At 47.4% G+C, this 27027-nt stretch overlaps 1 protein-coding gene across 2 annotated transcripts in view; it reads right to left on the bottom strand.

Moving 5' to 3' along the window:
• The window catches only part of Aagab (alpha and gamma adaptin binding protein), a 36951-nt gene extending 10873 nt beyond the window's left edge, over positions 1 to 26078 (bottom strand). Inside the window, exons 1-5 of one of the 2 annotated variants that reach the window (XM_028752352.1) lie at positions 25978 to 26078; positions 12765 to 12955; positions 12522 to 12618; positions 12180 to 12269; positions 10756 to 10839 (exon numbers count right to left, since the gene is read on the bottom strand). In XM_028752352.1, coding sequence (XP_028608185.1) covers positions 10756 to 10839; positions 12180 to 12269; positions 12522 to 12618; positions 12765 to 12955; positions 25978 to 26050 — 535 coding nt within the window. In that variant the 5' untranslated portion in view covers positions 26051 to 26078. The remainder of the gene's footprint in view (positions 1 to 10755; positions 10840 to 12179; positions 12270 to 12521; positions 12619 to 12764; positions 12956 to 25977) is intronic. The other variant, XM_028752351.1, reaches the window with a different exon arrangement.
• Positions 26079 to 27027: the final 949 nt, after the last annotated feature.

The following is a 27027-nucleotide window of genomic DNA, read 5'->3' as shown; positions in this document are numbered from 1 at the left end:
ACTACACTTGGGAGTGAGCACCGTCTTTCCCACCATCATGAAGGAGAGCTCTGAACTAGTCGAACAAAGGCCCTACTGTGTGTCCTACCTCCTCAATCTGAAGTGCCTGCCAGAAAAATCTTCGAAGGCCTGCTGGCCATCGAGAATACAGCCACTGAGACTCGTATGTGGGAGACGTTGGCAGTGAAGACTCCAAGCAGCCGGCTCTCTGACACGGTACGTAACCAGCTTTGGAAACGAGGGAAAAGCAGGGTGGTCAGCAGCGCGGCCTCCAGGGTGCCTGGAAGAGAGCTGCGGCCAGTGCTTTGTGTGTGACGCTCCTGAAGGCCACACCGGAGAGGCACACCGTTTCTCCCGATCCTCACGGATGTCCTACAATCCTCTCCACTTAGAACCCATTCGCTCACTATGCTCTGGTACACACGGGACAGCCAATGACATCACGGATAGGGACAGTCTGAGTGCTCAGGTCGTATCTTGGGTTCTTGAATGTTACGTTTCAAGTTGGACTCCAGTGCAGCTTTATGGGATTACATGACATCCATTTCAGTGGATGCTGCCCCTGAAACTGGACGCGGGGATCCAGGGACATAGAGCCGAGCTCCCAAAGTTACACAGGTATAGGCAGACTACTAGAACCCTCCTCACTGACCATTCTTCCTCTCACTAACTTGATGCCTTATTTTTCTGTGACATTAGATTCAAATTTTTATTCAATCGTCTTTCACTTCTTAAAAATGTATAGAGCTGGATGTGGTGACACATGTCTGAAATCTCAGGACTTGGGTTACTGAGGCAAGAGCATCAAGTTCAAGGCTAGCCTGAGCTATGTAGATGATGACAGTGATGGTGATGATGGTGATGATGATGATGATATAATGTTTTAAGGGTAAAAGGCATAAGACATCTACTTTCTCAGGTGAACATCTCAGGCAGCTGTGGAAACTGAGGCCCTGTATGTGGGCACTCATTTCTTCTTTCCGTTCTTTCCATCAATGACAAGGCCAGCTTGACCTGCGATCGGGAACTTCTACCAGGCGATCATTGACTCAGACCATGCGGAGGCAATAGATGATCATTTAGGAGGTGATTTCACAGATACTCAATCCATCCATTTCATGTGCAATGGGGAATGGAAGACTGCTGTGTGGAAGAGTTGCTTCTACCCACTCTGGGAGCCCAGGCTCTCTGCCCACTGGGGGTGGAGCAGCGACTTTGTAGCATTTGATAGTCTACCAACCAGCTCCTTCGCTGGTTCCCCACCCACTCTTCACCTACCATGGTGCTACCTAATGTAACATCCAGAAGCCACCAGTGCAAAAAAAGCCCTCCACAGAACTCGCCAGTGTTCAGCTTATGAAACCAGGGACAGGAACACAGCGTAACATAAAATTGACACCTTGCAAAGGTGTTGTGTGTACTACCCTCCTCCATGATGTGTACGTCTCAAAAAGGCTGAGCCAGAACACAGTGTTCCAGACTCTACCCAGCTCTTACAGGTACTACCCAAGTTCAAGGCCCTGCCTCAAGTGAAGTACTTTACAACGTGACGTTCTGATGTTCCAGATGAGAGATACTATTGGGAACCTCAAAGGGGAGGTGATAGGGACTTAAAGCATGTCACGTTTGTCATAAGGCAGCGACCCATAAATAAGGGGTATTACCAAACTATAAATGTCAGACCCTATTGGTTGGTTTTCTAGCCGTAGACCAGGCTCTGATTGGGAGCCTGGGGAACAGAGCAAGGAGCTGAGGCTTCATCTCGATCTCTTCCTTGAGTTGCAGACTGGGTTTAGATGAGGAAAGTTAAGGCATAACAGCAGAGGAAGGGGTAAGCAAACTGAAGCGGCTGAAGAGCCTCAAAGGTGCCCTCAGTGTGAGCATGGGTTCCACCCACTCTACTTCCTGGACCATCTGTGGTGAAGTCTTGAATGCTGAATGGAACCTATGGGTCCCTGCAAGTCTGACCTTCACCATACAAGGGTGTTTGGGGACTTTCTGTTGGGCAGAGCTTAGGAAGCACAACGGACCTCGAGTTCAGTGCATTCAGCCATTTTCCCAGTAGCTCCTGCCACCAGGGGTATTTTAGGCACTGTTTTCTCCCAGGTGCAGTTCAATGCCACAGATAATGCTGCCCCTGGTCGTGGGCTGTGTGGAGCTGGGCCTTATACATACAACAGTCCGAATGTGTTTGTCTCCCAAGCATCAAAAGGTCATCCCTTTTGGATCAGTAATGCATGCACTGAGAACGTTACTCCTGATGAAACAAGACACTGACAGAGCCAATAGCAGAAACCCCATTGTACGTCAGCACACACGTCATGTTTGTCAGGAAGATCCTTCTAGTATGGTCATATACTGCATAACATATGGGTCAACCTAAGCTTGCCATACAGTACAGCAGTGGTCGAAAGGACCCTGAGAAGCTCGTGGTGGTTTTAACAGGAATGGTTTCTATGGGCTCATGTTTGACCACTTAGGCACCAGGAAGTGGCACTATCTGAAAAGATGAAAAGGATTAGGAGACGTGGCATTGTCGGACTTTGTGTGCCACTGGGGATGGGCTTTGAGGTTTAAAAAGCCCAAACCAGGCCCAGAGTCTTTCTCTCTGCCTACGACGTAGTTCTCAGCTACTGCTCAGTGTCTGCCTGCACACTGCCATGTTGATAATGGACCAACTGACACTGTAGGCCAGCCCCAATTAAATGCTTTCTCTTCTAGGAGTTGCTTGGTCATGGCATCTTGTCACAGTAATAGAACAGTGACTGAGGTGGAGCTGAAGAAGCCTGTTGTCTGTCAATGCCTCCGTGTGTACCACAAAGCCATAGTGATCCCGGGTATAAGCAGGCCCACTGCACTACCGTCGGTGAACTACCCACACGTGTGCACTGCATATACTATTTGAAAGTGGTCATAAATGATGCTGGTTTACACGCTTATACTGTGTTTTTATTATTATTTCTACTTACAAAAGAAAGCTCATTGCAAAACTGCTCCAGGCAGCCTCTTACACCTGCGTCCTGTGTGCTGTGACTGCCCAGGAAGGCCGCATCAGGTGACTGACCTATGCCCTCTGGGTCTGTGTGGGCACATCTCGCAATGTTCACGCGATGATGGCTTCACCTGATGATGTCTTTCTCAGGACACATTCCCCTATTAAGCCAAGAGGGACTACAAGGATTTGTCTGCAAGTGTACAAATTAATGTTTGTTTTTAAACCTGGTATGAGGTTTTAAAAACCACTGAGTACCTACAGTGTATAACCAGTCATAACTCAAACTGAAGGAGAGGCTAATCCACCCTGACTCCAGGTAAAATAATGAGAATACACCGCTCCCACCTACAAGGAGCTCACCCCTGTCTGCTGCATCAGCTAGCAGGAAGTTTCGCTATACTTTCTTTGGATTAAGTTCAGGGACAATGTGTTAGCACTAACAACCATGCTATTCAGGTAATATAAAAGGATTTAAAAACAATAAGCAAGAGAAACCCCAAACCCCAGATATAATCATTACCTCCAGTCAGTCTCATTAAAGTCTTGCACACAATAGAGCACCTAGGCTGAGCCAGTTGTGGCAAAGAACTCACCTGGCTCTGCCAATGGTTCCCCTGCACCCGGGGCCACTTACTAATCTCTGCTCAGCTCTCTAGGGCACTAGTAACTGCTGAGCTAGGCAACTACAGTATGATGGAGACAACACTCCTGCTCAGGAGACCTTCGACCCTGCACCACCTGAGCTAATTCACATTGTATATGGAAGAGTCACCTTCCCAATGCCTCTCTTCCCTATAAGCTTACATTCCATAAACCACAAGGACAGGAACTGAGGAGATGGCTTGGCAGGGTGAAGTCTTTGCCACAAACCAGGACCAGAGTTCAAGGCTAGGTAGGCATGGTGACCCGACTGTAAGCTCAGCATAACCGGTGAGAGCTGGCTAACCAAAGCAGTCAAAATGGCATGTTTCAGCTTCAAGGAGAGACTGTGCCTCAAAATATAAAGTAGAGAGTGACCAAATAAGATACTGATATCAACCCTGGGCCTCTACAGACACACACATGTACACAAGCCCTCCTCCACAACTGTGAATACAAAGTCACATGCAACAAAAGAACCCAACAGGAAACCTACAAGGTCACTGTCGTTTTTCTTTCACAAACCCACACCATGCTCTTGGGTGCATCTTGCTTTCTTCCTAAGCATCTTTCTCTTAACCTTGTGCTTAACCTCCATATTAGTTTTTAATAAACTACTGCTTACTCACACACGTGCGCGCGCACACACACACACATGCACACAAAATTTAATGGTCAACTCACTCACAGATGTATACTTTGTGTGTATGTGCACACGTGTGTGTGTGTACATGTGCACACACAATGCAATCTCTCTTGTTACGTTAGACGGCCACCGTTCTTCCCATCTCCTCGGTCACTGAGTCACTCTGAACCAAACCTCGTCCAGTTCTCTGAGGCAGGGACTAATCACAAGGTCAGGCTCATCTCAACTTCGGGGCCCTCCTGCCTCGGTCTCTTGTTGGGCTCACAGGCATGGGCCATCTCACCCAGCACCCAGCTTCCATGAGAACTTTCTTCACCTCACAGGAAGACTAGGAAGAAGCGTGGTCAAACAAAAGCTGGTCCTGGGGCCAAAGCACGGGAGCGCACACCACGGATGGAGAAAGATGCTTTAGCACTGTTGTCAGAATTAGAGCACAGAGTGAAGGAAACAGCTTTTCCCAGAAGACCAGCTCTACCCGCTGAGGCCTTTGATTTCTTTATGTGATTAATTACTCATAGGATGCTGTCACACAGCTCCGGGTCACCAACAGTGGGTGATCATGGCAAGGAGGCCATGATGCTACTCCTGCACTATTTAACAGGCCCACAGCTTGTCAGAATTTTCTGCCCAGGGCAGTTGAGAGAGGCCTTCTCCGTCACACAGCAGCCAGAGTCCTCTCTCAGTTAGATCATGACATCTCTCCTATGAGAAGCCTTGGTGACGTGCTTAGTTTTACCTGAGTAGATCCCGAAGCTATCAAGGTGGCTTACAGAGCCCTGAATAACCAAGCGCTCTATCTCTTCTCCCATTCTCTCTTCTCTGTAGTCCCAGGGAGCGCCTCGCTATCCTTCAATGCCAGGGTGTGCTCTCAGCTTACTGCATGCCCTGTTAGGATGCTCTTCTCCCAGGTCTAAATCTCCACCTGCCTTGCAAGGGACCTAACCTGACCACCCTATTTGTACTGCAATCTACCCCAAGCCCCAGTGCCCTCTCTGGTTTACTTTCCCACTACCTAGCACCTTCTAGCACCCTACATAACTCACTAGTGTCCTGCTGCCTGTTGAATACTGTTCCCACAGGGAGCCCAGAGGTGCAGACACTGACCGCTCAGCAGTGTAAATCAAGCACGCACGGGGTCCCGAACACAGTGCCTGCTCAGCAGGTAGCTCCTGAATAAACTTCAGAATAGAACCTAAAGTTTACACCAAGAACAGGCTGGAGGCCAGCAGAGGACAACTCAAACGGCCAAGTGCACAGAGTCTGAACAACACTCTTATATGATGGCAGATGCCAAGGAACACAGGTGACCTTTGTGTTGTACTGACGACACAAGTCACAGGGATGGAGGAGGAAGAAGGGGCATACTCCCAGCCTTCACCTCTCCTAAGGTGAACTAGCACTGGCCCTATCTTGTCTTTCTTCCTATGGCTTTTGAAAGTCAGGATTCAGGAATGTGAAAATGCAGGTTCTTGGTGACTACAGAAGCAAAGGCCAACGAAGCTTTCAAAATGCCCAATTCACTCTCCCCGATTAAGCACACTCACGCAAGTCGAAACTAGATGATTATTCTGTGCCAGCAGCTCTCCACAGCTATAACTGAGTCCCCGTGGCTCTAATACTGCAGCTGCTACCCGTGCCTCAACCACTTCCCTCTTCCTAGTGGATTGGCCCAGGCAGCACCAGGTTTAAAACTTCCCAATGTGCAGCCAGGACTGGGAGCAGCCGATGAAGACCAACGTCATCACACAGATAAAAACACAGCCCACAGCTAGAGAGACAGCTCGGTGGTTAAAAGCATGTGCTTCGCTTTCAGAGGACCCTGAGGAGTTTGGTTCCCAGAATCTGTGTCAGGCAACTCACAACTGCCCATAACTCCAAATTCCAGGGCATCCAACGCCCTCTTCAGACTCACAGGCACTGCACACACATACAGCTCATCCCACATATGTGTAATTAGGACTTGACACTGTCACCTGATTTTCAGGAGGGCAAGAAGTATGGAGGAAACTTCCTTACAGTCTTGTAATTTGTTTATAAACATAGGGAGTTGAGGTCGAAGCAGACAGGGATCAGGGAAGCTGGGCTTCACCTCAAACTAGTCAGAATGTCTGGGAGGGCAACCAGAACACAACTACTTACTAAGTTCCTAGGGGATTGCATGTCGCCAGCCTGGTAATGAGTGTGACACTTCTGGACCTCTGTGCCTCAGGCAAAGTCATTTAACCTCTGTACCTAACACACGCATTGGATACTGTGAAATTAAGCAGGATATGGAACATAATTTAACCCATGGATATGAGAGATGCCATTCACATATCCAAGCCACTCCCTTTACAGTGTAGGATTCAGTGCTTTTAATATAGTCACAAAACTCTGCAAGCTCATCACCAAGTCCAAAACATCGTTTTCATGTTCTGATAAGGAAATCCCATCCCCTCAGTGACCTCTCCTTCAGCCCTGGGAACCATGGATCCTTAACTCGGTGTCTCTATGGATGTAATTGTTCTAGATGTCTCGTCAAAGCACAATGACACCAAAGCTCTGGGCACAATGGTGGTGTGGGGGGGTGGGGGATGGGGGGGTTAGTCCTGGTGTAGCTGGTTCGTACTTTCTTAGAGCTGAGTAGCAATTTGCTGAATGGACTGCCCACTGGTTCTGCAGTTGTTTTCATCCATGGGCTATCGTGAGTAACTCGGCTTGAGTGTTTATAAGGATGCTTTGCCTGGGCGTGATTTCGGCTCTACTGAAGACACCTAAGAGTGTGATAACCCAGGCGTATGGTCGTCAGTCACTTTCATCCCCTTCTCATCACCCTTTCTCACCCCTTCCCACTCTCACTGAACCAATCTTCTTCCCGACAGTCTCCATCCTATTTTCATGGCTGATTTGGGGTTTCGGTGTTATTTTGTGGCTGCTTTTGTGACTCACAGAGTTTAATTAGGGCCGCATGCATAAGCATGGCTGGAAGGTTAGTTGCTGCTAGCAGTTACATCACAGAAGGAAATGACTCCCCCTGCCCAGCAATCATTAACTGCCAATAGCTCCTAAGGTAGGCGGGGCTTCATGAACCCCTCTCCCACCCCTGATAGACCAATGGATAAGCCCTTCTCTTATGCCTAACTTTAGACTTTCAGAAAACCTACTGTGTGACTGGGTAGATAGTTTAGCCATTGGAGTGGCTGCAGTGCAAATAGAAGGCCCTGAGTGTCTGCCCACACCCAAGTAAAAAGCCAGGTGTGAAGGCATGTGCTCGTCAGTATAGCCTAATCGGCCAGTCCCCAGGGTCCAGTGAGAAACTGTTTCAATACAAGGTGAACAACACCCAAGGTTGACCCTTGACCTCTTCAAAGATCTATATCTCACCTCATATGCATGTCTACACACTTGCACATATACACCACATAAAGAAAACAGAGGAAAGGAAGAGGCAGTAGCTGCTGAGGAAGACGTAGCTTACTGGCATGCACACCAGAAAGGCCGCAAGTTCTCAGGGGGCAGAGGAAGCAGGCTGCCTTGGACGGACCCTATGGCCTACCACAGGGTCACACAGAGCTGTCTCTCTAGGGACAGACTTGAGGCTCTGAAAGATGTCCTACTTCTTTAGGCCTGCACTTCCCTGGCTCCATTGCTTGCTTCGACTAGGAGGAGACGGGTTATTTTGTTTATAACACGGACCCGGATCCTCTTAACATGAAAGTAAACTAATGCCAAAATTTTGGGTTTTAGCTGAAAGTACGTCTGTTTCCCGGGACTGTAGACAAAAATGAAATGAAGGTCAAGAGCCATGCAAACCCACACTGAGCCTCGCTGCTTCACTTAAAGAACACTGTTCCACTGTTTAAACTCACAGGATGTAGGAATACTTCTGCACAAAGATGAAGTCCTAGTTTGCTCTGCACTGCTGTGACAAACGTCAGGACCAAATCAACTCTGGGGAGGAATCGGTTTATTTTAGCTTAGAGGTGTAGTTAGAGAAGTCAGGGCAGGGACCTGGAGGCAGGAACTGCAGCCGAGGTCATGGAGGAACACTGCTTACTGGCTGTTGCTCAGCCTGCTTACTTAGGACAACCTAGGACCTCCTACCCAGGGGCGTCTCCACCCTCTTTGGGCTGGGTCCTTCTGCATCAACCATTAGTCAAGATGCCCCACAGGCCAAATGGAGGACACGGAAACACCCTCTTCCCAGGTACCCCGAGCTTGTGTCGAGCTGACAGAAAACCACCCTGTACAGAAGCAAAGTATGCTCAGTGTGTAAACTGACACATGTCCAGGACTTCTCAAATACCCAAACCAGTCCCTGCTATTTTATGTCACGGTCCTAAGCTAGGAACCCCTCCCTTACCGTCTCTACATTACATGCAACAGCTAACACAGCGAGACTGCTAACGGGGGCCTCTTACACTGCTTTAGCGAACAGTGACAGAAAGAGAGTATATGATGTGTGTGTGTGTGTGTGTGTGTGTATTGAATATACATATACTCATTCGTTCAGATGGACATGTCCCTCCCAACCATGTCCAATGTGCCGTTTCGTTAACTCAAGGACATGGGAGGCCGTAACTTCACTGGGAGGTTGCACAGCTATAAATGTTTCTTTAATGTATGTTTAATGTATGCCATTGTTTCTTTAATGTATGAAATGAGGGTCAGAGTTTTCAAAAAAAAAATGATTAAAGCCATTTCTAGCTATTCCAAGAAATTTATAACAGGCAGTACTGAATAGAACTTTATTCTAAGCTGGGCAGTGGTGGCGCATGCCTTTAATCCCAGCACTTGGGAGGCAGAGGCAGGCGGTTTTCTGAGTTCGAGGCCAGCCTGGTCTACAGAGTGAGTTCCAGGACAGCCAGGACTACACAGAGAAAAAAAAAAGAACTTTATTCTAAATTGATCTGGTTTATGGACCATAGCTTAAACTTAGTGTTACACTGTACACTGTCTGAAGCAGTAGCTAGCTATGACAAATGTTCAACAGAGAAGTGATGAAGGAATGAATGAGCATGGATGAATGGAAAGGGCCCATCAGTTAGATCAGATTCTCCCTAACATGAAAGTGGGGAGAGTGAAGAAGAAAGGGTAAGGAAAGAGAAAAAATTTCCTTATTGTGCAAGAAAGGGCTTTGCCAAGCACAAGGTTAGATGAGAGGTCAGGGTCAAGCATCCTAACAACTGAGATGAGGCCTTCTGCACCCACCAAGCTGGCCACTCACCTGCCCTTTCTCAGGGAAGACAGGCTAGACCGACTGTAACACACAGGTTTCCTCGTTCCCTTCTGCAGTGCTTCACCTAACACAGCACACTTGTTCAGGCACTACACTCTTGACTGAACTGCAGTCCCCAAACCACAAAGCTAAGTCCTAACCTCTAATACGGTGAAGTGTACTGTCATCTGGAAACAGGGAAATGAATACAGGTCATGTGGCCATAGGGTGGGCCCTAATTTAATGCCACTACTAGCCTTATAGGAGGAGAGATATGAACAAAGACATGCGCACAGGAAGAAACCATGGAAAGATTAAAAGTAACAGTGTCTCAGTCAAGGAACTACAGAAGCCAGAACTACGACAGGCAATCCAGCATCTCTGGAGGGAGGTGGCCCTGGCACCTCAAGGGGAGGACTCTGACCTTTTAATAAATCCCCACAGTCTAAGTCATCGAGTCTGTGGACTTGTTCCCGAACACTGAGCAATCTAATGCAGGCTCCAAAAGCCGGCATCAGCCAACTACAGACTACAGGTCAAACCTAGCCTTCCACCTCATAGTCACCGCCATCACACCCCACAGGGCTGCAACAGCTCAGGTCTCTCTGACCTGGGGCTCCACTTCTGCCTCCCACACACCACCCTAATGTCAACCTACGGAGATCCCACCTGCTTACTACAGGAGAAAGCCCACATCTCCTGTCTGGTGTTCTGAAACCTAAGGGAGCTCCCCTGCTGTGTGAGACTCGCCTAGGGACTTTATAACATAAATCCCTCGCTCTTGGAGCCATGCCTCCTCCAGCTAAGCATTCTCCCCTTTGAATTTTGACCATCCCATGAAGAATGGTACGAGAGCCCATGCTCTCCTGGAAGCTCTCTCTGCATCAAGATTAACGCGACAGCTGCAGATGTGACTGTGTTCACTACACCACCGTGCTCGCCAACCTGGCATCTGAAAAGTGCACACAAACCCCACTCACACAGAGAGCCCAGAGAGGGCAAAGACAGAGAATCCCACAGCTGGACAAGCGAGCTCTTTAATGATAAAGCTCGTATCTTAAAATTTTAGGTCTTATAAAGCCAAAGACAATGTGAGGCCTACTGCAACACTCGCGTGCTCACTAAATTACCTACTCAACACACACGAAACACCTGGCTCTTCCTTCAACCGAAGACTTGAGAATTGGGACAATAATTCCAGTCTCCTAATGGTTCCACATATACCCAGATAATCTAAAACACGTTACAGGGGAAGAGCGACAGCGTCTAGTTACTCACCATTCTTCATCACGACGTTGGACCAGACATTGGCATTCAATGCTTGCACAATCCGCTTCACTCCTGTGGACTCAGGGAAGTCATCTGCCGGGGAAAGAAACACACAGATCTGTGTACACACCCAGATATACCTACACACTCACATAGCGCCTATATGTACCTGAAGCCACGCTGTCAAATAACTTGGTTTAATTTTCTTGTTTATTAGCTGTTGCTTCATAATGTACTATGTATAGCAATAAATGAATAAAGCAAATACAGGGCTCCTGATAAGAACAGTCAGGACAGAAGGGAGTTGTGTGATCAAGCTATCTCCATCACTTCACCCATGGAATCTACTCACAATCTCCAGAAAATGCAAGTTCTTATTAAACAACCAGAGGAGAGCACTAAAAACACTAATCTTGGGGCTGGAGAGATAGCTCAGTGGTTACAATGCTTGCTGCTTTTGCAGAGGTTTAATTCCCAAACCCACGTTAGGTGGCTCACTGCAGTTCCAAGGGATGATGCCCTCTTCTGGCCTTGGAGGTACTCACATACATATACAATACACACATACATACATACACACACACACACACACACACACACACACACACACACACAGAGAGAGAATTTTTCTTTTCAATAGACCCTCCCCCCAAAGAAAAGATGGGCTGGGAAGATGGCTCAGCCGTTAAGAGAACTGGCAGCTCCTTCAAAGGTCTGAAGTATGATTTCCAGTATCAACATGGTACCTCACACCATCTGTAACCCCAGTTCCAGGGGACCTGACGCCCTCTTCCAGCCTCCTCAGGCACCAGGCACATGCACAGTGCACAGACATATATATACAGCCTAACATTCAAACATTAAATGAAAAAATAATCTTGCCAAGAAAAGAAAGAAAAGAAACCAGAGGTCCAGATGGCTGTGGAACAGAAGGCAGGCGACACACAGCTGCCCTGGGGGAGGGGAGTGGGAGGCTCTGGGGTTATTTTTGGCTTGGGTGTCAATAGGTCTGGCATTCCTCTTGAGGTTTCTCGAAATTCAGCCTTAGCTCACTATGAATTTAAAAAGAGTAACATAAACCACACACACAGACACACACAGACACACACACAGACACACACACACAGAGGTCTCACCACCCTTGGCTGTCAGTGGAGAGAAACCAGGGAGATGACAATGATTTTCAGCAGCGATCTCTTACTTTCATCTATTTAAGCACACACGTGCGTTTTCCAAAGTTCTCAAATGTGCAGTGGAGTCCACCCAACAGACTATGCCAAGAGCTGGGAGGATCATAGCAATGGGTTCTGCTCAAAGCTTTTCAAACTGCCGGAGAAAACTAGTATTTCTAGGTTCTTGCTGTGATCACCCTAGGTTAGACCAGAATCTTAGACCTCCACCAAATGCTGCTTCCTCCAGACAGGAGCACTCACCGTCCTCCTCTGGCAGCTCCTCTGGGTTGAGCTCCACCAGCTCGAAGCCATGTTTGATGCACCACTCTTGAGCCTGCTGTCGGTTTATTCCTAAAACATCATGTGAAAGAATGTTAAGTAAAGCTAACGTCAACACCCTCACAGACCTCAACGCCTCCTCCCCATGTCAGTGCCATTCTAAAGGTATCGAAGATAAAGCTACAGAATGGAAAGGACCTCGGCCTCAAGGTATGCTGAAAACAACTAACGTAATTACTGTGGTATTTTCACGAGTAACATGGTGAGTGCAGGTCATGGTTGGACCTGTCTTCATGGGAAGGTAAATCTGCAGGGAAGTCTTACCATCTTCACACACTCTGTCACAGACCAGAATCATCACCTCGGGTAGCCATGCTTCTGCCAGAGGAAGCCATGAGGAGACGCTGTCAAGACCTGATTTCTATGTGGGGGGATGGGGGGAGGGGAGGGGGGAGGCAGAAACGAACAAAAACGGAGAGATACATTGAGGAACTTGGAGAACACAGAGGAGAAGCAGAAAGCTATGAGAATGTCTGACTGAAGGTGTCACGGGAAACCAGAGCTTACCTGTGTGCTGTCAAAGTAAACTACAAATGCTTGGACTGACTCGGCGATCTCGGCAGTGACCAGGAACTTGGTTGGCACCACGCACAGGTTGACCTCTGCAGAATAGTACTTGTTATCGATGGTCCAGGGGTAAAACCTCACAGAGTCGCTGGAAGTCGCTTCCACAACGGCATCTTCTGTCCCAAGGATATCTAAATAAATCACACAGTGTCTCCATGGAAGGCACAGACCCAACACACTAGCCAGTTTATTTAGTGAGATAACCAGACTGACCCAGAGCCTTGGCTGCTTCCCTGCATACAATGACTCTAAAGAGCCCTGCAATTACTAGGAGTTTCTTCTCTCATAATCATTACAAAAGCAACTGTGACCTTATTTAAACCAATGGCTTTCCTTCTGTTTTCTGTTTTGCAATTCTGCAGGACCTTCCAGTTCTTGTCAAGCGCTGGACCACTTGGCTATATCCTTTTTCAGAATACAGAATTCATTAGCTCCAGATTAGACAGTGGTGGGGGTGGGAGGGGAGTGGAAGCTACCTTGATAAATACCCGGGAAAGAGCAAAGAGAAAAGAAAGAATGAGGGTATATTAATTTTGTTATGTAAGTCCTCCATGGGAAGTAGATGACTGCAGAAATCCTAACTACTTTGTACTTACTGCATGCTAAGAGGATGAACGGATTAAGGCTAAGTCATTAATAAAATAGAGCTGCATATACTCCTTGGGCTAAATGCTTAGACATTAATTCAGTTAATGAAACAAAATAATAGATACTGATAAATGACCCCAATTCTATTTATATCCACTCTTGTTCCGTCTCGGAAAACCACCCCAAATCCTTATTTGACAGAGACACCACTGGCAAATTTTAAAAATGTTATCAAAGCAAATTAAATGTTTTCCATTATAACTAAATCTTTCAAAAATGTATGTGCTGTGCAGGTAATAAAATTTCACTGCAGAAGATGGACAAACGCACAGAACTACGGTCACGGAGCCGTGGGAACAGGCTGGTCCCTGTACCACACAACATTTAAAACTGGGAGAGGTGACCTAACACCATCCCCGACACCTTCATCTCATCCAGAGGTGAAGAATGAGTGTGTTCTATGTGCACTAGGGTGTGCAGCTGTGCATGCTGTGCACACACGCAGAGGCTAGAGAGGACATCGATCCCTCTCCACTCTATTCCCTTGAGACAGAGTCTCTCATCAAACCTTGGGCTATGCTGGTATTCAGGAGGCCCCTGCGGCCCTCCTCAGTTTATGAGTGTGCCTAAAGCCATGCCTTCCTCATGTGTGGCCACGCCCAGCAGTGGGTACCGGTCTTTGAACTCCTTGTATGCCCAGCAAGAAGTTTACATACTGAGCCATCTCTCCAGCCCTTGCCTTGAAATTTTTGCCCAAAGTAGTCAGTCATTCCTCTTACAGGAATAATCTGTGCCCACGTCTGAAACTGACCTTTGACCTCTTTAACAAACTGGCAATTCTACCTCACTTCCATTTTGAGTTGCAATCCTTTATTTAGTGTTAACTCCATAGTAACCAGCTACAACGTTCCTCACATGACAACTCAGGTGGGTGTGCAGCAGGACAGAGGAGCTGTTAAAATCAAAGACTTTGTTTTCACATCAATTTCTCACAGAGAGAACAAGCAAACAAAAAAAAACAACTCTTAGATCGAAGTCCACCTCACAGTGGGAGTTAATGCTCCAAGCTAACAGCAGCCTTGAATCACCCAGCCAACACAGACCCCATCTTGTCGGCACCACGCGAGGGAGGCAGCCCAAACCAGGAGATGTCACAGAACACAGAGACAGGCTTGGAAAGGGTGGGAGGAGCCAACATGTGATGATCCTCATTCTCGGCTAATTTAAAATGATGAACTGGCTGTTTTTTTAAAGGAGACGAAATACAAACAGTGGTACTGTTAAGAGGCAAAGAAGAAACCAAATGGATTAAGGCCCATGGCTGGCCACTATTTCCTAAGTCTTGTACTTAAAAGCTGGGATCAATTTGGGGTCATGGTTTTTCCAAAACGGTGTCTTCAATGACAAAATACAATCAATTAAATTGCAAGTACATGCTAACTGAAACTGTGAACATCTGGATCTGCTAAAGGGGTTGCACACAGTGAGAAGCACCGGATGGTACACTTTAGTTGGGCAAACTGTATGCTGCACAGATTGTATGTTAATAAAGCCTTTTAAGATAGGTAAATAAACAAAAGCAATGGGGGAGGTGGTAAATTTATTTATTTTTGTGTTAAACTCAGATGGGAATAGAACCAAAACCAAACTGGATTTTACTTTCTGGTGATCTAGTAGCTGCCTGGGTTCTGTTCTGTTTTACTCTCTCAGCGGCACGTGTTTGGTTTGGCATGTGCTAGTCAGATTGTCCAGTTAGGCTGGGTATGAACTTTGTTATCAGATCTGTGCTAAGTAAGTAGGTGAGGAAGGATGAAGACTGCCTTATTCCAGTTCCTACTGTCAGTACAGGGTAGAAAAGGGACACCAGGTGTGGAGTAGAGCCTAAAGCTGAAGCCAGCTTAGCGCATCCTTGCCTGCTTCCCTGAGGTGCTGGGCTCGGAGTCACACCACTCTGGGGTATAACCACAAGCCATAACACATCCTCGGACTTAAAGATCCACTGTCTGTCTCCCCAGGACCAAACAGGAACAGCAGAACGAGAGGAACATTCCAAAAACCAGCAGGGCACCGAAGCAAACTGCTCACGGTGGCGTTTGAGGTGTGCTGTGGGTATGAGAGTCTGCTGATATCTGCACAGCCCGAAACACTCTCCCTTCTTTACTGAATGTGGATGTCCTCCGCTCTTGTGTAACAAAGAAATTCCCCGAACAGCTCTGCCCTCCAGCCCTCCAGCTCTCATCCCCGCTACCGGCGGCCGCCTGGTGGAGCTGTAATACATAACTTTTTAGGAGACAAACAGTAGGTGATTGATTGCTAGGTCTGTTATTACACACTTGGATTCACACCTTAAAATAGTTCATTGTGGTGTAAAAAGCTAACATGTCACTCCAGGTCCAGCAGCAAACCCACCCCCCACCCCTCATCTTCGGCAGCCAGGGAGCCTCCAGCTACCCTCTACCCCCCACTTACTTCCTCACTTGGGGAAGCTTATTTTCCCCCGCAGCCCCATAGGTGTTCACAAGAAAGATTAAGCTACGTGACAGAGGCTGTGTGCATGTTGGTCAGTGGAGTGACCCAGCATGTCTGTCATCTTCTGCACGGCTTTGTGCCCTCACCTAGGAGGGCAGACCAATTCGGCAAGCAATCAGAGGAAAGCGACCGTAGTGAGTGTGCTTCAGAATCAGCCAGAGGTGGGCGAGCCTCTTGGTACTCGCTAGGAAGCAGACTGAAGCTCAAGGCGAATTCTCCAACACCACACAAACCGTTTACACACACACGCACACCTGGCCTCTTCTTCCCTAGACATTTTCAGCACAAAACAACGAGTGCCTCCTGAAGTGGTATAATAAGAACACTTAGTACCAACAGATTTCATGGCCAAATCGTACACCCCCATGGCTTGAGAGAAGTGACGCTTGCCACTGCAAATCAGGACAGTCCTTCTGGAAACCAGCACTGTTCTGAGAATGCAATTTCTTGAGGGTCTGGCCCTCCTGTCTCCACCTCCCTGGTGCCAGGATTACAGGATGTGGCATACACCAGGTTTATGAGGTGCTAGGGGTGGAACCCAGAGCCTAGTCAAGCTAGAGAAGCCACATCCTTAGCTCGGTTATTATTCTACAAACCCAAACTGTCTTCCCGGCAGGCATCAGTGTCTACACTCCAGCTACAAGAGTCTGTCATGGGCTCCTCTTTCCTGCTGATGCAAGGTGCCTCTCCCTTCCCTTGGTGCAGCCACTGGAAAAGAGCCACTACGGCCCTGCATTTGAGTGCTAGCCAGAGCCTGGACAGAGTGCACCTCAAACAGAGACAAAACTCCTGTTGTGGCTTCAAGACGGAATGTGCAAGAAGGTGGAGGGACAGAGCACAGAGGAGGCTGGAGATGAATGTTCATTCCTGTGGCGTAGAGCGATGGCTTAGTTCAGGTGGCTGCCGTTCGGAAGGACAGTTCCCAGCGCCCACATGGTGGCTCACAGTTACCTGTAACTCCAGTTCCGTGAGAGCCGATGCTTTTGGTCCCCATGGGCACCAGGCACGAATGTGGTGCATAGATACAGAACACCGTACACATGAAAATAAAATTTAATTTTTAACGAATGCGCATTCCCCAAGTCCCAACTCAGTTGTCTCTGTGCCACCAGGCTCCTGACGTGGCGGTTGGAGCCACATGCAGCTCTTAACGAGGAAAGTCTCCTTCGGGCTGCTCTGGGACTGCTTCCTTTTCCAGCCTTGTGAAATATGACGTATCAAAAGTTTTCTTTTCCATTGTTGAGGCAGAAGAAAAAGCAATTAGGAAATTTACAGGAGGCAGCAGAAGTCTGACGTCAGCCAAAGGGGAAGACAGCCATTATGAAAGAAGAGAACCCAGGGAGATGCGGTTGGGAAGAAGCATGAGACCCAGGATTTCCATCAGCCAGCAGGTAAAATGGCCTTAGAAACCTCAGCACGCCTCTGATGTTGCAACTGGTGCAACTACTGAGCCAAAACTCTGAGAGAAGGTCTTCTGGGGGTTGCACGCTGTCAGACGCTGCAACTGGGGTGGGGTGGGTGGGGGACCACATACACCACAAGATCACGGTACTGTGTGTCAGGGGCCCTAGCTGTTAAATCCGGAATGTCAGGGCTGTGAGGCCACACTGACCAATGTCAGCAAATTCTTATCTGGAGTTCCCTGAGGGGCCATCCTGCAGCCTCCTGGCCCGAGCACAGGTAGCCTTTGTTCTGGCAGCAGTGAGGAGCCTCTGAGGGAGGCCTGCACTGCTAGCACGGCGGGGTGGCACCGCTGCGGGGAGCTGTGGAAAAGCAGCAGAGAGTCCCTTGCTTTGAGCTCTCTATACCTCCTGGCTGCCCCTGTCCTCTGCTGGCACTCCAAACCCATGTTTCCACATGCTCGTGGGCTTTTTATATCACAGTGGAAAGTTTTAAAACTTCAAGCAGAGGAAATCCAACCCAATCCTCCCCCTTTTCTTCCAGTTTACTTTCTCCCAGTAGTCATCTGGAATTGGTCACCATGGCCTCATCTTAAGATAATTGTGTGTGGTGTGTGTGTGTGTTAGCGCGCGTATGTGCACACATGTGGTCTCTGCTTGCCTTTAAAAGGCCTCACGATGCAATGGCAGCATAAACATGCAAGGATATAAAGAAGCTGGCAGGAAGTGGGAGGTAATATGTTTTATGAGAATCAAGCAGGATCCAACAGCCTTAAAATTTGCATGCTGTGTGCAAAGACTATTAGGTGATTCACACACAACCCCTACACAGATTCTACAGCAAAAAGAAACATCTCTGAATTCCATCCCCTCAAACAACTTAATTTTTATTTACGTGTATGTGCATGTGCCTGCTCACCTGTCTATGCACCATGTGTGCTGTGCCCTTGGAGGCCAGAAGGTGGCGTCAGATCCCCTGAAACTGGAGTTACAGGCAGTTGTGAGCTGCCTGACGGTCGGTGCTGGGAACCAAACCCAGGTCCCCGGCAGGGGCAGCCAGCGATTTTAGGAGCTGAATCCCTTCTCCAGCAACCCACCACTTTTATACCTTCAAAATTAGTTCTAATTACATCCAAAGCAGTGATTCTCCACGAGGACATGGTCTTGCAGCCCACTGACCTGCGTGGTTGTCACAAGTCGGGAAATGGCACCGGCATCCAGTGTATAGAATGCTTGCTCAGTAACAGCAAGAGAGTTGCCTGGTCCAGAACGGCAACTGAGTGGATGCCGAGAATCCCCAGCCTAGAGGAAAGCAGCCCTGACAGGGTGCTTCAGATCTACTCGTGAACAGAATAAAAACCCTACAAGGCTGAGCTGCTGTTCTTTCCTGCAGAACCCCTCACTCCAGGTACAAAGGTCTTCCCCTGTTCATGTCTGCCCACTCTACAGCATGCTTCTTTGAATACTAGCCATAAAAAAAAAAAAAAGTACTTGGTAATTAATTCTAGATGCCTGAAAATAACCCCTGAATACTTTTAGTGAAAACACTAGATAAAACCTATTCCATAAAATAATGCTCTCATTCGGCTAAAGTGCGGGTGACGGGAGCAATGCTCTAGGTACTTATGACAGATGGCCCATGTAACGATAATCAGTAAATATTTCTGGAGTAAAGTTCACGTACTTAAAGTTAGACAACTAAAATGAGGCTATAAATCAGTGGGCAGATTTCCCCCCATGAACACTCCCGAAGAACTCAAAACGGAAACATGACCCTGCCCTGTTAGCACCTCTACGCTGCTGCTGACCCAATGGCTGCATGCTTTCCTCCCCTGGACAGGCTGATGCTGATGGAAGCCTCATCTGGCGGCTCAAGACCAGCAGTCAGGTCTGTAAGGAATACTAAACCCAAAGCTGGTTGTTAGTTTCTGGGCTTTCAACGGCTGCCCTGGGCTGCCTCCACCTTCAGCCTTGCTTCTCAGGTAAGCTGCAGAGATCTGTTTGAGGCACCTGTGGACTGGCTCTGACGTATATACGATGTTGTGTCCAGACTGTCATTCTTGCCAGAAAAGTTCCCAATGACTTTCAGACTTAACCTTATAAAATGATTTTATATCAGATTTGATTAGTCACTGAATGTCGCTATTGCTGAAGGGACTATCCAGGGTGAAAGGCACTGAGTTGTTAAAAATCACATGCCCACTGCATGTTGCACAAAAGTCAGCAGTTAGGCACACCAGAAATCAAAGTCTCAGTCTAGACAGGCTCCAACCTTCCAGGACACAACACTGTGTGCTGCGTTACAAAAGGCCATCCACAACTCAGCTGACAATACGCTACTCTTCACCTCCTCTCCACTAACTGCAAAGGCAATCCTTGGAGTTAGTTCCCCCATCAACAGTAATATAAATAAAACGCGTGAGTGACAAGCTGCTCACATTAGGTCAGAGGCTCTGCTCCACAGGTAAGGAAGCGAGCACCAAGTACCGACAGAGACACCTTCATTTACCATTTGACTGACTCAATACATTTCCCACCAAGGTCCCAGAGACTCTGCAGCAGGAAGGTAAATGTATTCTGAGAACTGTCAAAGTTCTCGCTTCTGTGGTAAAATAATCTGCCATTTCTCCTGCCTCCATTTTGACAATTTGCACTTTTGGCTGCCGAAATGTTAAATCATGTTTTACAAGAACAGAAAGAAGGATTAAATCTCGGCTCCCATACTCTTATGAGTAAATGACTTTGGAGAAGCCCCGCCTCACTGTGCTTTAATTACACACTGGAACGCAGTGTGCTCTCGCCTGGGAGGCCCCTCAGGTCTGAGGAGAATGAGTTTATCCCTAAGTGTCACTCTTTAAGCTAATGACAGTATCTCTCTTGTAAGAAACGTAAAAATCTCAAGTCCTAATGTAAGCTGGAAAAATTAAATGCATTAAGAAGTATCATGATGAAAAAAACAAAAAAAAAAACAAACCAGTGTTTGTTGTTTATTTTGGTGTCCCCTAAATTCCATGGGACACCACTGTTCTTCATGGCTGTGGTGACGGCTCTGAGGACTTGTGGCAGACCTTGCTGCTCTCATCTCTTCATCTGCTGAAGAAAATAAAGACTTGGGGACATAACTGAATGAATGCAGCTCCAGAGCAGACCAGAGGCTCCACTCAGATTCTCTCCAGAAGCTGTTTCAGGAAAACCACAAGTTATGACTCAAACAACGGACCCAGCCCTGAAACGGGAACGTCCGACCACAGTCATTTCGGAGCCTTTCCTAAGCTAGGAGTATGGTGGACGGAGAAACACTCTCGAAACTTGCCGAGTGTTCTTGTTTTGCCAAGAAGTGATGTTATAACAGATACTTGCTGTGAGATTCTTCATGGTCGAATCTGCCCATCAACACACTGAGCTTTCTTGTTCCCAGTTTTAGAAGCCTGAGGACCAGAGAATAAAGGCTTCTAAATTCTGAACACAGAAAGCTAAATGTTCCCTGGCTTGTAGCTCATGCGTGGATGGCTTCTGTAAGATGCACAAGGCCTTTGGTTCAATCTCTTGCACCTTGCTGGGGCGGGGGGTTGGGGGGGGGACACGGAGAGCTTGGATAACATAACACGTAAAATGTTTGAGTCAACATGTCAGATGTCTGTTGAAATCTCAAAATAAGGATGGATTCTTAAAAATAAAAATAAAATAATATAGGTTAAGAATGCTCAAATTGCTGGGCATGGTAGCATATGCCTTTAATGCCAGCACTCAGGAAGCAGAGGTGGGCGGGTCTCTGCGAGTTTGAGAATGGCTTAGTCTAGATAGTGAGTTCCAGGCCAGCCAGGGTTACATAGTGAGACCTTGTTCAAAAAAGGAAATTCAGAATCAATACGCACTATACTACCAAACACAGAAGGAAGAATTACTGATACACAGAATCCTCAACCCAATGGGATGTCATATTAATATGAACAGATATGTGGCCTACTCATATTACAGTGAACTGCCGGACACACAATGTCTCTGCCTTAAATTTAATTAACTAAGAAAAGGAAAAACCCAGAAATTGTTAGACTTAACGCGCAAATGATCTTTTAATGTATATTTAATACGCCACACCTACATCCTGTGTTAAATAATGCTCTATTTTAATGTAATATACATTCTCTAGGCAGATTCCCAGATTCCTCCCCTTCCACTCATCAATAAATCTTCAACTATCCCAGACAGTAATGAAAGCATATTTAAAACTATCTTGTAAGCATTAATTCTTCCTACTGCTTCATACCCCAAAGCAGCCACCTTAAGCAGTAGTTCCGTTTACATCTCAGCTCTACCTTTCTCTGGGCTAAAACTTGACCATGAACACACACAGCAGCAGTTACTGCCTGAGCACTCTAGGTAAATTAAACCTTGTATTTCCAAACCAGTTCCTTCACCATAAGATGGGTATGCCCTATCCTACTGTGATTAGAACTAAAGTAAATTTTGTCTTTTAAAAACACAGCTGAGGGTGCCTGGAAAGACAGATTAGAAAATCAAGAGGCTTCCTGATCTTCCAGAGGATCCTGAATTCAATTCTCAGGGCCCACGGGGTAGCTCCCAACTACTTGTTAACTCTGGCTTTGAGGAATCCACACCCAACTCCCTCTTGTGGCTTCCCTTGGTACTGCACTCGTATATACTCATACAAAGACACACACACACAGACACAGACACACACACACATTCACAGACAGACACAGACAGACAAACACACACACACACAGATCTACTAATAACGCTCTTATGAAGAGTTCTACATACACATACAGTACTATTATAATATCTCTTAAGTTTCTGCACGTTACTAACTAAAGGGATTTTGCTGCAGATGTTCTGACAGCTTGTCCAGATGTGGAAACACGGTGGCTGACCCACAACTGCTGGGTTGGCATCACATATTTTAAAACCACATCATTCTCCAGGAGTTCTTCTAAGTTCTTTTCTAGAGGGATGAGATGTTAGCACTTAACGTTTTGTAATTTTCACAGATAGGGCATGTGTTTTTACTACACTCCCCTTGAGGGTGGGAACAGTACCTTAAGTCATAATTTTAGTGGCAGTAGCTACAACAGACACCAGCTCTAATAAACGTCTATCAGAACACACCTTTCTAGGATGACAGTATTATGTTCACAAAGCATACTCCGGGCAGAGGGAGCTCTGGCCTGAAGCGTGGTCACTCTCATGCATCATGCAGTTCCTTGCACAGGTTCCTCAGCATGCCGAGCTTGTGATGGCCGGCACTGTGGGACTGTGGCACTGTGGGACCGGTGAGACAGCTCAGGTGGCAACAGTGCAGACAGGCCAGGCAAGCTGAGCTCAGTCTCAGGAATGCATGTGGTGGAGTAAGAGATCCAACTCCCACAGCTGTCCACACACACACACACACACAACTGTATGCCAAGAAGGCCCCCTTTGGCTATATATGTACCTAACTGGAGTACTGCAAGTAAGTCTTAGAGTGACAAGAAGTTGGTTGTTTTTTTGTTTTTGTTTTTTTTTTTTTGGTTTGGTTTTTCGAGACAGGGTTTCTCTGTGTAGCCCTGGCTAGCCTCGAACTCTCAAACTCAGAAATCCGCCTGCCTCAGCCTCCCAAGTGCTGGGATTAAAGGTGTGCGCCACCACTGCCCGGTGACAAGAAGTTTTTGACAAAGTCCATGCAGGTACTTTATCCACAGTCAAGGCCTACTGATTCTTAGAGTGAATTTCTAACAAACCTGGTGTTTGATGACAAGATACTTAACACTGTTGGTCAAGAGCAGTAAAACAGATCAGGTACAGAAAGACTGACGACAGAAACAGGATTCCTCTTCCAGACCAAGGCAACCTCCCCCCCCCCCCCAAAAGCACATACGAGTCGATCCAAAACCCGGGTCCTACCTGGACTACAGTTACTCGTGGTGGTGGTCTCCATCTTTTATCCCCAAATTAAATTCATTCCCTGAATAATGGAAGTCAGTCTTTAACGCCATCGGTGGCCTCTGTCCCCCATGACCTTGGAAGAACTGACCTGCCCTCTTTCACGATTTCCTTACTTAAATAACCTGCTGGCTGGTCCTTCTCTTGCTGACTCGTGGAACACTAATGAGTGGCACCTAACTTTAACAAGAATTAAGAGTTTCCTAAGACACTCTGCATACAGAAATAAAATGTGCTATTTCATAGAACCTCACCCCCGTCCCCAATAATGTTCAAAGTCTCTATTAAAGAACAAAGAACAAATGTCACCGTGTGCTGGCTACTGGTGACCGATCAGCTCTTTCAAGTCACTGACCACATTTGCCAGTTCTGATCTTTGACAAACAGGACAGGGTTTGAGAAATAGGACAGCATGGTGGGCCCAACACTTGGACTACAAGTTCAGAGCTGGCTTAGGAGACATAGCAAGACCTTGTTGGGGGACGAGAGGGAGACAGAGCGCCACAACTATCAGACTATATAACATTCCTGAGCCTGCCTTTAAAGCTCATTCATCTGTCATTAATGGGAATCTAAATGAGTATAAATTTTATAGGAAGTCAGATAAATACAGACCCATAAACACCTTGAGAAAACTCTGGTATATTCACTGTATGAATGTACAATAGAAAGTACTTTTTCACTTAATGTTAAAAAAAAAAATCAGGATAGGGGATTAGGGTGTGACTCAGTAGTAGAGCACTTGCTTAACGTGTGTAAGACTCTGGGATCCATCACCAACACTACACACACACACACACACACACACACACGGCTAAGAACTACATATGAAGCAGAATTATATAATTACAATAATTACAAAACACAGAAACTATGCAGGGGTCCAGGGAGACTGCAAAAAAAAAAAAAAAACATCACCAAAATGTTAGCTAACATTTTTTTTTCTCCATATGCTAAATTGTACTAAATTCAACATAAAGAATAAGGGGTATAGATGGGAGACCTAGCGGGAGGGATGGTGGGGAGCACTGCTTACTTCCCCTAGGGAAGTAAGAGAATGGCAGAGAGTTTGGTTCCCATTTGTAAATGCTGTTAATTAAGCTGCTGCCCTAGCACGGAACTTTCTAAGTGTTCACAGTAACCAAATTACAGAATATCCGTGCTGGAAGGACAGCTTGCCTAATTTTGTCAACAGGTGTAAAAAATAAACATAAACTGTATAATGCTTTACAGGTGATTTGCAAGCCAGCATCCACTGGCTCGAAAGACACCTGTTCATGTGACCCCTTTAAGGATCAGCAAAGCCAAGTTAAACAGGTGATACGGTTTTACAACAATGCCAACCACTTATCCAATGCTTGCCACACGCTAGCCTGCGGTAAAACAACCCCCAGCCCGTAGACAGGAACGTGAAGGGCAGAGGTGAAGCGACTTGACCACAGAGAGTCAGACAACTGGCCAGTGAGCTGGCTCCTTAGCTCTCTCTGACCTACACCTCAGAGCTCATTCTGGGGTAGAGGGACTGGGATTTATCTCAGAGATAGAGTGCCATGCTTAGTATGCACAGGGCAGTGGGATTAAAAAACAGAAAATACATACATACACACACACACCCCAAAGAGGGGAAAAAAAAAACCTTGAATTTTAGAGCCATGCTTAGGGTCCAGAAGCAAAAGCACTGGGTGCAGTAACACCTCAAACTCATTTTTCTGGGGAACCTGCACCTCAGGAAGAACTCAAGAAATTAAACTGCAAGTGAGAGGGCAGCCAACAAATGTGACACACACAAGTGTGTGTGTATGTATGTATGTATGTATGTATGTATGTACATTACACACACAAAATCAAGGGGAGTCAAGAATGTCCACAATTCTCATCTGTAAGGGAATAAGCATTTATTCTGGAGCCAAATATGAATGCTCATGAACAGGGAACAGGAATCCAGGCTGCCTCAAATCAAATGTTCCAACACGGTAATAACAATTTCATGATGTTCTTATAGGGACAACAAAGCCACATGCCAGGATGTTTTAAAAATACATGGGTGAGAACCTCAGGTAGGTGGATTACAGTACATCGGGGAAGCCTCTGCTGTAGGCCTCAGATACCGTCTGATAAAATTCTTAGCCTTTAGGTTGATGGAAGAAGCTAGGGGTCTCTCTGCTTATTCAAAAGGATTTTACTTGATAGTCAGACACAAGAATATTAGGTCAGATACGGAGGTGGATAACAAATGGCTAAGAAGGAAGCTAAAGGCAGTCCACGAGAATCTGGCTACAGTTAGTAAAATTCCAGCTCTCCACAGTCACAGGAATTCTGGTCGGTCCATCATCCTGGCAGACCACGAACGCACGTGCATCTCTTTTTCTGAGCACTTCAGTTCACAGGAGGAAACACTACCCCAGCAGCAGGGGCATAACCCCCAAAACACAACTCCAGCGCCTTACATTCCTCTAAGGGCACAAGTTCCGGGGCCTCGAGTACCATGTCAGGGGGTGCCCGCCACCACCCCTGAGGCTGGAGGTCAGAGACTGGCCTCACTTTACACAGGAAGAGGGATAAGCGCCTGGCGAGGACACCTGCAGACGAGCCGGAGCCCAGTTCCCGCAGTGCCCGGGAGAGGTCGCCGGCCCCGTGCCCGTGGCTCCGAACTGGGCCTTGCAGCCCAGCCCAGGCCCAGCCCGGTTACTCACGTTGCACTAGCCGGTCCCCGGTGAAGGTGGCAGAGCAGCTGGTGACCAGCGCGCAGGGGACACCGGCAGCCATCGCTGCGGCAGAGCGGCTTCCGCGCCGGCGCCGCTTCCGCCTTGGGCCGCACCACCGCAGCCGGCGCGCGGGGGAGGCGCTCCGGGCGCGCGCTCTGGGCGGGACCGCGCGCTGGGCAGCCGAGGCGCGGGCTGGCCTCACATCCCCCTTCCGCTCCTCCGGTGGAGCGTGCCGGTCGCGCGCGCGCGCGCGCGCGCGCCGCGTTGCTATGGTGACGGGTGCCCGCACCTTCTAGAAGCGCTCCGGAGGAGGCCATACCTCCGGAGCCAAGTGTCTTCTGTCCGCCTCAGTCATGGCGCAGGCCCAGGAGATCAACGACCCCATTGGATCCATCCTAATCCAGGTGGGAAACAGGCCAAGCTGGCGTCCGCACAGACCTCCCCTCGAACGCCGAAATCTGTGCTCCCCAAGCACCGCCATTCATTTTTGGCCCCGTAGCAGGAAACCCGTACATGTTAGGACATCATGTTATGGGGGTTGAACACAGAACATGCTAGGTTAGCGCCAAGCAAGGGCTCCACCTCTAGGTTGCATCACCAGTCTTCTTTTTTTACTTTGGGACCAGATGATCATTGACGGTCTTGGAGCACCCTTCACAATCCAGGCAGGCCTGGAACTTGTGATCCTCCTGCCTCAGCCTCCTGAGTAGCTGGGATTGTAAATCTGGACTAACAAGCTGAGGTGTTCAAGGCACCGTTTAAAATGATATTATGAAATGTTTAAAGTCCATGGCTTGGGGGTGTGGAGGAGAAACAGACTCATCATTAGGAGGTGGTGAGAAGTTCGAAGAGAACATGGGGCCTGTGCTTCTTAACCTAACATAGTTACTGCTTGCTTGGGAACACACCCAAACATATATTTAAGATGACTTGGATTACAAGACAATATAAAAAAAAACTTGGAGAAATATCTTATTTATAATCTAGGGAGGCCGGGCAGTGGTGGCGCACGCCTTTAATCCCAGCACTTGGGAGGCA

Source organism: Grammomys surdaster, unplaced genomic scaffold (assembly GCF_004785775.1).
Source record: "Grammomys surdaster isolate TR1022 unplaced genomic scaffold, NIH_TR_1.0 125896, whole genome shotgun sequence".
Taxonomy (NCBI): domain Eukaryota; kingdom Metazoa; phylum Chordata; class Mammalia; order Rodentia; family Muridae; genus Grammomys; species Grammomys surdaster.
Note: the sequence above shows the minus strand (reverse complement) of the source record. Positions and strands in the feature narration are given on the sequence as shown.